Source organism: Dermochelys coriacea, chromosome 10 (assembly GCF_009764565.3).
Source record: "Dermochelys coriacea isolate rDerCor1 chromosome 10, rDerCor1.pri.v4, whole genome shotgun sequence".
In the NCBI taxonomy this organism is placed as follows: Eukaryota; Metazoa; Chordata; order Testudines; family Dermochelyidae; genus Dermochelys; species Dermochelys coriacea.
Window position 1 is genome coordinate 13,419,299 of NC_050077.1, and position 14,639 is coordinate 13,433,937.

Sequence of the window (14,639 nt, forward strand, 5' to 3'; positions counted from 1 at the left end):
TCATTTTAAAAAAATCATTTCCAGCCTTCATGGCTATAGAGAAAAGTTAGAATACAGGAACCCTAAAGCCTCAATCCATATAAAAGAACCCTAACACTATTATTTTTAGAGACTTGTGGTTTTTATGCAAATGTCATGATTTTGGGGACTTTACTCATGTTTTTTGAATGCATAAGAAACTCTGGGACAAAATACAGCTTCATAGAGCACAGAGGTTTTCTCTGTGTTTGTTTATTATTGAATTTGTACTGAATTTTGTGAGCAGGTACGTGTCTATCACTGCAGAATTTTCAGCTTAGCACTTTCTATCCTAGAACAGAAGGGCATGAGGACAGATACTGCCATGACAGACTGACTAATCATGTTAAAGGGCAGCAAACAAGTCCATGTTCCAATGCTGTTGTTGCTGAGGTAGTTGTAGGATGAAGGTTTAAAAGCACCTTTAAACTAAACTGCCAACCTTCAACCTACTTCCTGTAGTTTCTTCTCCAAGAGATCAAGGTTCTAGCCTTCCTTGTGATGCTGATTTCGTATAAAACTTTGGACAGGTCATGTAAGCCTAGGACTTCAAAAGTGGGTACTGACTCCTTGATTCTTCCATTCCAGGAGCCAGTTTGAGGCATGTTGGGTGTGATTTTTCAGGAGTGATGAGCATCCATGCCTTTGTTGACTTCAGTATGAGTTGTGAGTGCTCAGTACCACTGAATATCACGCACAAGGCATCTTGAGCTGGTAACCCAAACTCAGAGGCCACTTATGAAAAAATTGCATGAAATCCTGGCTCTATTGAAGTCAATGGAAAAATTCTCATTGACTTGGGTCAATGGAGCCAGGATTTCATCCCTTGATCATAACCCCTCTGATCCTCATTTTCCCTGAATGTGAAATAGGGGTGGTGTGTTGATCAACTAAATTTTGCCTGCAAACACCTCTGAGTGCAAATTACATTTATGCCACTGAAGTGTCAGAGGCAGGGGAACAGCTGCTTCTCCTTCTCTGTGTTGTATAGCAGCAGGAATTGCACTCCTCAAAGGCATGTACCTATGAGGAGTGAGCATAGTGAGACCTAGAGGCTGGTCAGGGTAATCATTCGCTGGTGTGAATTGCAAGAGCTCTTGTCAGTATAGCTCTTAAATTCTGCTTCCTTGTATAACAAAAGGGCCGGAATTGGATTAAGACACAAACTAATTGCTGAGTCCTGCACATCCTCATGCACCATCAGCAGCAGGGGGCTCTTCCAGGAGATTTAGCTTGCTGAAGTGGCTTTGCACAGAAGCTTCACTCTTCATTTTTATGCCAATCACTTAACCTTTCCCAAGGAGCAAAAATAGGTACAGATTTCTTTAAAACAATAATAAAATCAGAGGATCTTTTTCTGACTGTGTCATTTGGCTAGGGTAGAAATGCTAGGGAGCAGATTCAGTGCCAGATTCTGCCCTTGAACATGGCCAAGTGAAGGCAGAATTTGGCTTGGAGAATCCGTCAGTGTGAAATGGGTGAGACCTGCCCTTAGTTCCATGCATTGACCTACCATTGAAACCAGTGGGGATCACACATGTGACCAAGGGCAGAATTTGGACCTGGGGATGAAATGTCCAATCTTGATGGAAGAAGTTGTTCCCAAGTTTGTGTAGTCACCCGCCTAATGAATGATGCATCATGTTGATGACAGCAGCTGCTAAGAGAAATGGAAACCCACTTAAATAGCAGCTGGACTTGGGTGACTTGGGGGCACTCCTGCTGTATATGAGAAACAGACTGCTCTGGGCCATTCCATATCAGATGTACATCCATTGGTATCAAAAAAGCAGCTGTTTATCTTCTGTGCCTCTCTTTCCCTATTGGTAAAATGGACATAATGATACAACTTGGCAACAGAGAGTGAAACGAATGGAACATCTACAAGGTGCTTGTCAATCCTCTGATGTAAAGTGCTATAGAAGTGCAATCTATGGGTCCTATCCTGCAGATACACTACTACAAGATCTAGCACGTCCTTCCATAAGAAGCCCCAATGGAGTGTTGTCATACGTGTTTGCAGAATTGGGTACTATCACTACTCTGTTGACCAGAGATGGGTGAAGGAACCAGAGCTAAAATTGCTTAATTTTTTCTCTTTTTTTTTTCCCCCCCCCCTCTCACAGTTTATGGCTACAAATGGAAACAATGTAGCAAAAGCAAGATATGAATCTAAAATACCACCATTTTATTACAAACCAACATTTCCAGACTGTCAGTAAGTAAATATTTTCACTGGTAAACAGCATTTTTTGTTTGTGCAACTGCAGCCTCTGTAATATTTTAGTTTTTAGGGTTTTGTTTTGTTTTAAATTCCCAGCGGGGTTTCAGTTATAAAGGGCCTTGAGAAGTTCTGTCCCTCTGGATTTATATGGTAGGCTAGTACTACGCATGAGATTTTATTTAATAACTACTGTTGGATGGGGCAGGGATGAGTCAATAGACTGCTCATTCCCTAGACCCTTCCAAGTTTCTAAGGCTATAAAAATTCAATTTTTAACTATGGTTTTTAGACCCTCCCCCACCTTTTAAAATAGCCCTTCTGCATGAAAACGTGGCCCTACCATCTGATATACTAGATGCTATGTTGTTGTTTGTAATACAAAGATGCTCTTTTCTGTAGTGCCAAAGCTATCATCATATGCCCAAGACGTAATCTTCCAGGATAGGACAATAAAAGAGAGACTCTACATAGTACTATGCGGGTAAACACTCACAATGGGCTGGGATTATTAGAGTGGTGGAATCCAACATGACAAAGGTGCCATAGTATGCCCAAAATGACTCTGCTTCAGCATTTGAAGGGAGGGGAGAAAATCGGTTTATATTGCTTGTCTGATTAGACCCATCTCTAGGGCCTGATCCTGCAAAGTCCAGTGTGCCCTTGACACCAATTGAAGCCAGCACTCTGCAAGATTGGGCCTCTGGAAGGCAGTACTTCCAGGAACGAGGTTGTAGTGTTGGCCAATCGGCAAATGACAGCACCATTTTGTCACTCTGTCATGGATCGACATGGATGCTCCAGCTTTTAAACGGTCCCTTGGAGGAATCCCTTCTGTTTGGCAGACCTTCCCCTCTCCCCAAGGGGTCATACCTGTACTTAAGATTGGGCTACATGGTCTCAATGCCTATGAGACTGAGCCTCTAGGCTCCAGCACTCCTGTTTCATGCCGGGAGCTCAGCCCAGTGAGTCCAACTGAGAGAGACCCCTGGTCAGGGACTTGTGCATCCTTCAGGGGCCCATGTATTTCAGCAAGTATATGCAGTGACACCTGGCAGCCTTTTAAAAACAGAGTAGGGGTTTTTAGTGAACTGGAACACAGCATCAGAAGTCCTTGGGTTAGCACAGAGAGACGTTAAGATGTAGTACATCTGGCCACGCCAGTGCAATCAGCCAGCTAAGTTGCTCTGGATTCCGTTCCAGGCTCTGTCTCTCTGTCCCTTTGTCAGTTCAAGTTGGGGGCTCTGCCTGTCTGCAGAGAGCAACTCTTAACCCTGCCACCTACCATCTTTCCCTTTGTTCTCAAGCTGGGGCCTTGGCTCTGCTTCCCTGCTAAGAGTGGGGGAAATGATTGAAGGATTCACAGAAGGGCCCATATTAAATATCAAATCTGACTTCCTGCCTAAAGCAGACCAGAAAATACCTCCCAGTAACTCCTAGATCGAACCCATGTGCATGATACTGCTTTTACTAGATTCTTAATCCTGTTGCTATAGCTGTTAAGAAAAGTTAGTTCTCTTAGTTTTCTATCTTTTTTTTTTCTTCAAATAAATCTTCCAAGGAGAGGAAGACAGTGTATGGGATCCCTAACTGATTTCTCTTATTGTGTGCTAGAATCTGTGTGTGTCTTTTTCTCCCCAATCCTTGTTTTAAAATACCAATGGCAAGTGTAGGATTTTGGAAGCACCAGGTTGAGTCTGTCTTGGCTTGGCACTAGAGAATTGTTCATTTGCAAAGTGTTATCAGATCATGATTTTGGTCTGATATGATTTTTGGTATCAGATCCCAGTACTTACAGTTAGAAAAATGATTTGAGTATGGGAAATCACTGTAAATGACTCCTTTAGAACAATAATGCTGTAAAATGGAAAACAACCTCATCTTGTTACTGTTCCTCAAAAAAAGCCTGCTCCCTCTCAGAAGAGTGACACCGAACCATAAAACAAACGGCCTGCCCCCAGGGCACAATTGGAGCCCCATTCATCCTAGAGGGTAACGTTTCTAAGGACTGGTTAGGAAAACATCTCCCAAGAACCTAGAGTTGTGGCCATTGTATTCGTAGGAAAAATAACAGAATTCTGGCTGGAACGCTGGAGCTCAGTCATCTCGGAAAGTCATCTCAACAGGGGAAAAAAGTGCTTCTTTACAAATTCATGATATTTCTACAGTTTGCTATTTTTTTGCCCAAATTTTCTGCCTTTCCATAGGGGGAGCATGGCCCAGAGCCTTGATTACAGGGCCGGGCATTCAGAACCTGTCAGGATCTGTTCCTGCCTCTGCCTGGCCTTAATGCTTTGCTTGCATGCATCAAATGTTGAGCCAGACCTTTTAAATGCTGCTCGTGTGAGTGAGTCCCATTAACATCAATGGGATTTCCCCTGTGATGGAGAGCTACTTTCACAAATAAGTTTGGAAGACAAGGCCTATTATTTAATAAGGCCTCCTAGTCCCTCTCCCCCCTCAGCCCCGGGAAGTTACGTAAATGTGATTGCATCCCAACCGAGGTTTAGAGAAAGTGAAGTGACTTGTCCAAGGTCACACATCCCAGCAGTGACCCAATCTGGTGCCACCTGCCTGCCATTCCCATGCTGAATCGACAAGAGCACAGCACCCCTGCCCCCCATGCAAGCCACTGAATCTCTTTGACCCAGTTTCCCCATTCACAAGTGGTGGCAATAATACTTACATAATCATCCCCAAGGTTTCTTGTGCAGCTTTGATTGATCTTTGGTTAAAGACACATCTTGGCTGGATAGCCAAGTTTTTGTTCACCCCTGAAGGGTTGTCCCTTCAGACAGGTTGCACCATGCCGAAGGACGGGACAGGGCTCTTCTAAGAATGGTGGTGTTGACACCAAGCAAGAGCTCAGATAGTGTCCGGCCCCCCAAGTACATATGGAGAAGGGAGGGCACAAGAACCTTCCCTGTTGACTTCCCAGCCACAGTCAAACAAGAACTGCTTCTTGTTAGACCCCCACAAAAGGCCATGCCACTCCTTTTCCCCCATGGACAAGCCAAGCTGGCTAGCTATGGAGGGGAGCACCTCTTACTGAATGGTTCAACAGCCTCCATCCTCTTACAGACCTGGTAACACCCTTGAAGCATGTCTCCCAGAGTCCCCATTGGGGTCGTGCAGCTCAGCTCATTCCCATGGCTTAACTGCTGTGGGAATGGTCACCACCATTCGGCTCCGTACATGTGCAAAGGGAAACTGCTGCTGATTTTCTCTCTTGCATTGCTGGACTGAAACCACCAATCTATTTACAGCTTCTTGAAAGATTCTGTACAAAACATTAGTCATGTTAATTTTCCTGTCTTAGCATCTCTTGTGATACAGAGGAAAGTGGTCTGAAATCCAGTCCTCCTACCAGCAAAGACAGAAATTACTTGATACCAATGCAATTGAGACTATAGGGTAGTCTGTAGCCAGAAGAGCAAACTGTCCACTCTAGGACCAAAAGCCACATCTGCAGCTGTTTCCAAGCCCAATTAGTCTAGCTCTCTTCACTGCATTTCAGGCTTGCCCGGGGAGAGCCTAACAGAGGCCGGATGCTGGCAGTGTTTCATTCACTGTGTTGTCTGTACTTACTCTGAGCAAAATTATACTGTGCTTTAAAACACACCTGGAACCCTGTCTACAAATGCACTCCATATGCTCTATAGCATCCTCTCAGGTGATTCCATGTTCTCTGGGTGTTTACATGCCAGCTTATTAAACTGTCCTAGCAAAATCAAGAATAGTAAGGCAACAATCCATTGTTCCTGGTGAAACTGGGAGAGGCTTTCAATAGTGTTTAAATTACAGGTTATGTACATGATTGGCCTGGGGCAAGTGACCCTTAGAGAGGGGCTAGGATAGGAAAACAGCTATCGGTCATCTGGCAGCCCACAGGAATCCAGGTCGAGTGTTCATTACTCACATTGATTTGCTACAGTATCTAGCCAACCCCCTTTGCTAGGTAGCAGAGGCACTGCAAACATGGAATGAGGGCTATTCAGGAAACAGTCACACCTGGAGGGTGTCTGAGCTGTGGTTGATGTGCTTGCTCCTGCAGCCTCTGATACCTGCAGCCTCCGACTCGCAGGAGTGGTCCTACTAGTAAAGGCTACGCTCTGACAGCTCACGCTTCGCTGTGAGCAAGGACTGCAAGGGTGAGTAAGGATCTGTAGGATCATGCTCTAACCATATGTCTACTGCAGGGAGGGGGCCTCCCAGCCCTGGTAGACAGACTCACACTAGCTGGAACTAGCATGCTAAAAATAGCAGTGTGGACATTGCGCTTCGGGTGGTAGGTCGGGCAGTGGCTGGAGCCCTCAAGTCAGGGGTGCCAGAGCAGAGGGGCCAGGGGGCCATGGCCCCATCACTTTTAAAAGTGAGAGGGCATAGTCTTAAGGGAGAATGGGGGAGGGGGATGGGTAGAGAGGAGCAGGCAGCGTGCGGCGCCTGGGGAAAAGAGTGGAGCGGCGGGGAAAGGATTGGAACTCAAGGGGGAAGGGGCGGGGCTCCACTTCTCAGGAGCTTCTGGCATTCCTGCCTCAATGCCACCTTGACCCCCAGGGTTGGAACTCAGGTGGCTAGCCCGAGTCTCCCCCAGAGCTGCAACATCCACGCTGCTCTATTTAGTGTGCTAGCTTGAGCCTCTCTAGTGTGAGTCTGTCTGCCTGGGCTGGGTGGCTCAGTCCCAGCTGCAGTGTAGACATACCTGAGGTGAGCTGTGGATGAAGAAGGAAGCGTACCAATACTTATCAAGAGAGGCAAAGACAAGTCTTAATTTGGCGACACAGCTGGCTGAAAACCGATTAGAAAAATACAGAAATGCCCCTCTGTATATGGCTTTACTTTCTGTGGATCTAAATCCACACCTTCACTCACTACTTACCAGCAGCAAGGTCTTCAGATTGAATTGTAATCCTACTGTGGCATGACTAATGCTATAAGTGAAATCTAGTGTGTTGCCTCAGTCTATACGTTTCTTTGGACCAGGTTTTGATCTTGGTTATTAAAGGCTTATGTTGATGTGAGTGAAATCAGCGTCAGGCCCTTCATCTTTAACAACATAATATTTTAATGAATCAGCATTCAGTGCCCAAGTGCTTCTGGTGGGAGTGCGGGATACATTAGATTTAAATAAAAGAGTACGAAGTACCATGGGCTGTTGCCATACCTGGGATGTGATGAGATGACAAACCAGAGCAGTTGGGTGCTTTCATATTATCCAAGAAACAGCAATGTCCCACTAGGGTCCATGCCCTGGATAGTCCTATGAATATAAAAAGAGATAATTATAAGTAGAAAAAAAGTGGTTTCTAGTATCATTGCTGTTGTGCAGTGATAAGTACTTTAAAAACGTGTTCAGTCATTCAAAGCGCTGTTCTAGTTGAAAAAGCAACATGATTATTTATTGATATTTTTTCCAGGTTTAATGTGCCCAATTTACAGACAGATAGATGTTCGCTTGTTCTGTTCTGTTTTTGTCTTTTCCCCTAACTACCACCCTGCAAACCCATGCTGGGCCCTGAAAGTGAAGCTGGGTCCTCCCCTGCCTATGCAGCAGCTGTAGCAGCATCAGTAGTGGGGTTTCTGTGTGCCAAATTCTGCCAATTTGTTTCCCTCTTGTCTATGCAATCCCATTGTTTTTAGATCATGCCATCAGTTACAACTGTGTAACTCTATTGCCTTAAGTGGATTTGCACAAATGTAACAGACTGGAATTTAGGAAGTCATTCTGTTGATGTTCTGCAAACAGAGCTAGGATCCAGCTCTCACACTCATAGCTGGGTCGCATCTTCAGACCTCACAAGAGCAAACGCAGTAGACCATGTTTATGTCTCTGAAGGCAGCAGGTGTGAAAACATGCATGGAACAGATCTGCTAAGGGAGAAGACTGTCTACCCATTTACATAGCCACTTTTGGGCCAAAGCCCAGTGAAGACAAGGGAAAGGCTCCCATGGACTTGAAAAGGCTTTTGGATTAGGCCTATTAAGCCAGGTTCTAGCGGTGCATTCTAACTTGTGTTGTTCTTTCTGGCCATGCCGCTGTTATGCTATGTTAAGCATGCTATGTTAAGCAACAATTAAGAATGACTTCTAGCTTCATAGAAGTGTAATTGTTTTGATTGACCTTCGCACCAGCCATGAGATACCAGTTGTTGTGATTTGCGGAGGATGATTGATTTACTTGGTGAAGTCATTTTTTTAGAAATAAACAAGTGAGAATTTCTGAAATCATCATAAATGGGCACTAGCTAATATAGGTAGCTATGGTGACAGTGACTGTGTCTTCTATACTTAGTACAGCATTGAGCATGTTGTTGGGGCTCAATAAATCATCAGGATATGGAGCATTGCGGGAGGTCCTTTGTCTCTCAGGCCACATGCTTCTTTTAGCCAGGTCCCATGTTTGTGCTATTGTGAATTTTCCATATTTGAATCACACAATAGGTGGCCTTTTAACAAAAATCACACCTTTTTTATTATTATTATTTGGATTTTTGTATCTTTAAACAAGGCAGTTCTTATACAGAAGATGGAGTTTGAAAATTGGCTTCCCCAGCCTGTTAAAAAGGGTGCTACAGGGGGACTGGATGGTAAGCTAAGCCACAGGGGATCTGTGTCTAGTCAGATGAGCCTGTGGCACCTGACTGTGGAAACTGTAGGCAATTAGCAGAAGTCTTATGTCAAACTTAAGGAGGATTTTTTTTTATTTGCCTCTATGCATCTTCTGTTTTGTAGTCTGAACACATCCCATTTGGGGTCTTTTCGCATTTCACCTAGGTATTCAGGTCCAACCTGAAGAGAAGCATCATACAGCACCGGCACCAATTTGGTGCTACTACACCTAGCCAAAAATACCTCTGCTACGTCGGGCTTAAGCTGCACTGAGAAGAGGCAGTGAGGTCCAGTGACTGGGACCCTGGACTGGGACTCAGGAAAACTGGGTAGCACTTGCCCTATAAGCACTGGCAAGTCGTATCCCATCTCTGCATGTGTTTCCCCGCTCACGCTCTGTCTGTTGAGAGCGTGAGCTGACCGAGGCTCTCTCTTGCTAAGTGTTTGTACAGCCCCTAGCACAGCAGTCTCAGTTTGGGGCCTCTAGGTCAGAGGTGGGCAAACTGTGGCCCACAGGCCACATCTGGCCTGCAGGACCATCCTGCCTGGCCCTTGAGCTCCCGGCCGCAGAGGCAAGCTCCCAGCCCCTCCCCTGCTGTCCCCCCTCTCCCACATCTATGCCACTGTGCGGGTAGCGTGGCTGGCTCCAGCCAGGTGGTGCGGCTTCCAGTTCTGCCGCTCTGAGCGGCATGGTAAGGGGGTGGGGAGCGAGGTTGTTGGATAAGGGACAGTGAGTCCTGGGGGGCAGTCAGAGGATAGGGAACGGGGGGGTTGGATAGGGAGTGGGGTCCTGGGGAGTCAATTAGGGGCGGGGGATCCCTGGAGGGGGCGGTCAGGGGATGAGGACCGGGGGGGGTTGAAGGGTCGGGGGTTCTGAGGGGGGTAGTCAGGGGGCGGGAAGTGGGAGGGGTGGATAGGGGGCAGGGGGCCAGGCTGTTTGGGGAAGCACAGCCTTCCCTATCTGGCCCTCCATACAGTTTTGCAAACCCGATGTGGCCCTCAGGCCAAAATGTTTGCCCACCCCTTCTCTACATGCTCTTGTAATACAAATAATATGTCCAAGTAGGTCCTGCTTGGCACACACAGTGCAGTCCTGGTAAGGCAAACAGCAGCATAAGTTGGTGCGAGAGAGGTTAGAATCTTCAAGGGCTGTGGGCTACCTACAGGTAGATGTGGGCCACAACACACTGCATGTGTTGCAGAATTAACCAGTTGCTGTTTTCCATGGCTTTGCCACCATACTGTCAGCAGCTCTCTGTGTAAACCCTAGTTGTTATCAACATATGGCCCTGAGGCACTGTTTCCAAATTGTCACTTCCCCGGGTGAATCTTTCAGAAAGTTGTGAGCCTATGAAAACAACTGTCATGGAAACGTGACAATAGCCAATGCTACTGGAATCTGGTATCGATACTAACAAGATCTTTTTTCCCTTTAGCCATAAAACATTGTGGTTAAAGGGTTTCATTTTATACCTGACTCTTGCCTACTTACTAAGGTATTAAAGGCAACATTTTCAAAAGTCACCATTGGCTTTTTCGAGTGTCCAGCTTGAGACATTGTAAAATGGCCTGCTTTCAGAGAGGGAATGCTCAGCACTTCCTAAATCAGAACTCTTTATGATATCTCAGGTTGGACACCCAGAATCACTGGTCACTTCTGAAACTCTTGACTGAATTTGGTAAGTTCTACTGGCACGTGATTGCTTGTAATCTACCCCCTTTCCTCGATTCAGTGCTATGGAATCTCCCCCCATACAAATCATCATGTCTTTTGCCATTAGTCCTAAAGACTATTCATTCATATTGATTTATTTAATTCACGGAGGAGTTCTGGGTTACAAACAGTACAGATACACAGGCTGTTTCCTGCACACTTCTAACCCAAATGCTCACCATTTTCAAAAATAATGCTGCTGTGAGCCAGATATGGTGTTTAATTGGCCTGTCCCTATGCAATGACTTTAACTGAGCAGGTGTTTTTAACCAGAGTATAAGAGTTTTTGTTTGCTTTTCTTTCTTCATATCTCCAAAAAGAGAAGGAGTACTTGTGGCACCTTAGAGACTGACAAATTTGTTTGAGCATAAGCGTTCGTGAGCTACAGCTCACTTCATCAGATCTGCTCAAATAAATTTGTCAGGTTCTAAGGTGCCATAAGTACTCCTTTTCTTTTTGGAGATACAGACTAACACGGCTGTTACTCTGAATTCTTCATATCTGTGACACTGAAGCTGGAGGGAGACCATTTATTCAAGGAAAATTGGCATTGGATTAGCGCAAGTTGAAAATTTTCCGTCAAAACTGTTTCTTGATGGAAAACTGTGTTTTTGATTAAACAAAATTGTTTGTTAAATGTGTCTGCTTTCTGTGGAAACTTTTTGTCAAAAAAACCCAGCACCTGAAAACCAAACCTTTCAATTCAGAAAGGACACTTCCCAAATCACAAGGCTTTGTTTTGGCTTGATTCAACATTAAACTGCATCCTCATGAGCCGCCACAGTGCTACATGGGAATCATAGTTTGGGAGCCTTATGCCCCTATTGTCCTATATGGGCTAGATTTTCTGGCTGAACTACATCTCCCATGATGCCTCAGAGCCACAAGACTTCCATGATGCAAGATAGGAGACTTTGGGGCATCCTGGAAGATGTAGTCCAACTAGGGAGCCTGGCAGTAAGGGAGATTGGGGCATAAGGTACTCTAATTACACCTCCCATGAAGCACTGTGGCAGTGCAGGCAGATACAGTTTGTCAGACTGCTCCAAAATGGCATGTTCTGTTTGGATTGACCCAATTTTTCATTTCAATGTTTCCCAACCAAAACTTTACGTTTTCAGCCAAAAGGTTTTAGGCTTTCAACAGTAAGCCTAAATGTTCCATGGAATTTTTTAATTTGACTTTTTTGGATGAAAATGAATGTTTTTCATCAATATTTTTCAAGGGGAAAATACCCTATTCTCCAACCAGCTCTTTATTGGACACTCCTGGTGTTTTTGCTTTATATTTTCATATATTTTATATTATATGAAAAATTGCTTTGAAGCAGTGAGGAAGGGAGGAAGACATCTGTTTTTTTTCTTATTAATTTCACCTCCATAAATATATTTTTCCTGTGATGTGGTATTTTTTAAAACATTATTAGACAGAGACTTGTCCTGAATCTGTGCCAGCTACTTGTTTCATTTTAAATGGCATCTGACTCGGAACTTGAACGACTCAACTGACTCCATCTGGAACCTTTGCTGCTGTCCCTTTGACCTGAAACCATCTGCTTTGTCAGTGGCACATTCTCATTTCCAAAAGCAAACATGTAAAAAAAAATATTATGAGATTTTGAGTTCTCAAGCACAACGCCATATGACCCTTTCTTCGACCTCTCGCTCTGCCATGTCTTTCATTCAAATGGGAGTTTTCCATTTATTTTAGTGGTAGCATATTCAAGACCTGTTCTGTTTTCTCGTTCTCCTCCATTAAATTTTGCTCTCATTTTGATTTCAGTTTGCTCTTGTGTTAATTACAGAACAAAGAGCCCACTACCATCTTTCTAGTTAGTTGCCAGGAATGACACATTCCCTGTATCTAACAGTCTGGCAGACTTTAGGTGGGCTGTAAGTTTTGGATCAGATTGCAAAAGCTGTGTATCTTCTAAGTTTCAAAATAGAAATTGGATCATTCCTAGAAATTTCAACCTTGTTACAGGGCCCACTGGTCACTATAAACCTAATAAATGACGGCCATTATTTCTGCTTAGAGAACTCCTATTGATGTTGATGGGAGTTTTGCATATTTGGTCCTCTATTTGGCATGTATTGTCTGTCCCAGCTTCTTTAATTCTTTACCCTTCAGTTCAGTTTATGTAGAGCCTACATCATGGTAAATACAGCTAAAATCAAACATGCCGAAATAAGTTTACAGCACATATGTAGAGCACCCCCAAAGGAGCATTAAAGTGAAACATGGGTCTGATCCAAAGTCCAGTGGAAGGACTGCCATTGAGATCAGTGGGCTCTGGGTTCTGAAGCCTTCAATTAAGGCATGATCCTCATTGGTCCTAACCACTTACAACTCCCACTGACACCAGCGCAGAAATCCAGCCTCTACTGAACTTAATAGGAATCTTGCCATTGAGTTCAATGGGTCCAGGATTTCCTTGGGAGTTGCAAATGATTCAGACCTCTCAGATCAGGCCTTAACGGCCAAATAAGCATATAGAGTACATCCTGCAACTGACCTGCTCATGCAGAGCCCTGATCAAACAGATCAAAGTCCCAGCTCATGAATCTGTGCACATCTGCAGGTGTGTGTAGAAACATAGATTCTTTAGCATTGCCAGTTTCATAGAAAATACAGAATTGTAGAAAAGTGTTTCCTAAGGCGTACGGATGACCTAAAATACCTGCTGTAGAATTTGCATTGTACAGTGAGGGAATGTGTTTCAAACTTGTGTACGTGAACCGAAATCCATATTTAAGCACCTACATAAGAAGCCTGACTTTCAGAAGTATGAAGCGGGTGCAGCTCCTATTGAAATTAGCAAACTCCATTGAAGTTAATGTGGGCGTTCTGAATTTTCCTCCTCATGGTAAATTCTGACTAGTGTTGTTTGAAAAGTTTCAAAGATTCAGTTGTGATAAGCTTCTCAAATGTTCAGCTGTGGACATGACAGTATCTGAATTTGATGGTTTTTGGTCCCTCAGTGTCTGTCTAAGCTGTGCCACAAGTACCAGCCCTCATCCCCAAAAGAGTAGCAAGTGTGAAGGTTTTAGTTTGGCTGAGGAGATATTGGCCTTCTGCAACAGCCAAACTGAAGAAAATAGTAGGATAGTAAAATTAAAAGTATTTGTGATTACGCCGAGTAATACGTCTGTAACTTCTTATGTTTGTAAAGTGCTATGTCCATCCAGGAAGACAAGATCTATGCCGCTCTGTAGAGTTTACAATCTGGATTACAGCTACAAACCTAACAATTAAGGATCAGATATGAAAATAAGACAAAAAGGGATTTGGAGGCAAAGAGGGAAAGGCAGATCCAATACATTTATATTGTAGTAATGCCTAGAGTTCACAACTAAGATTGGGCCCAGTTGGCCTATACGCTGTGTGTACACACAGGGTATGTCTACACAGCATGTGAAGGTGTAGTGGTAGCACAGTTAGGCATGCTCATGCTAGCCTAAATTTGGGTAGCCTGGGTAACAGCAGTAGTGTAGACATGGTGACATGGGCTTTGGTATGGGCCAGCCCCCGGAGTACATATCCAAGTTCCCTGGCAGGCTTGAACTCAGGTGGCTAGCCTATGCCACCCTGTCTACACTGCTGTTGTTACCTGTGCTTGCTAGATTAAAGATAGCATGGATGTGCCTACCCATGCTCCAGTGACGCTTTCATTTGTGGTGTAGACACACCCATAGTGAGAGTCAGTTCCTGCCCCAAAGAGTTTATAATCTAAGTAGATAAAATAGACAATGGATGGGAGAAAAGAAATATCACCATTCCCACGTTTACAGACCAGGAAATTATTATACCTACAGATATGGATGAATATTCTCTTGTAAATTTGATTAAGTTGTTTGCTGAAGCTAGAAATGATTTTTTTGTGATAAATTTTGTATTAATTTTCATAAGGAAACAAATACAAACAAAAGATAAATGAATTACAGCTTGTAGGTGCTACCCAAATACTGCACGTTTCACAGGCTATCCAATCAAATAATGCAATCACGCAACTTTACAACTTGTCAAAATTGTAAGACCAGACAATACAGAATCAGGCAATATTACACAGACATAATA

General features: G+C 44.1%; 1 protein-coding gene across 5 annotated transcripts in view; it reads left to right on the forward strand.

Moving 5' to 3' along the window:
• The window catches only part of ADAP1 (ArfGAP with dual PH domains 1), a 107,535-nt gene that overhangs the window by 21,507 nt on the left and 71,389 nt on the right, over nucleotides 1–14,639 (forward strand). For 3 of the 5 annotated variants that reach the window (XM_043493308.1, XM_038420137.2, XM_038420138.2), the window contains exon 3: nucleotides 2,145–2,236. The exons of the other annotated variants lie outside the window; for them this stretch is intronic. In XM_043493308.1, the coding sequence (XP_043349243.1) occupies nucleotides 2,148–2,236 (89 nt within the window). In that variant the 5' untranslated portion in view covers nucleotides 2,145–2,147. The remainder of the gene's footprint in view (nucleotides 1–2,144; nucleotides 2,237–14,639) is intronic. 5 annotated transcript variants of the gene reach the window in all.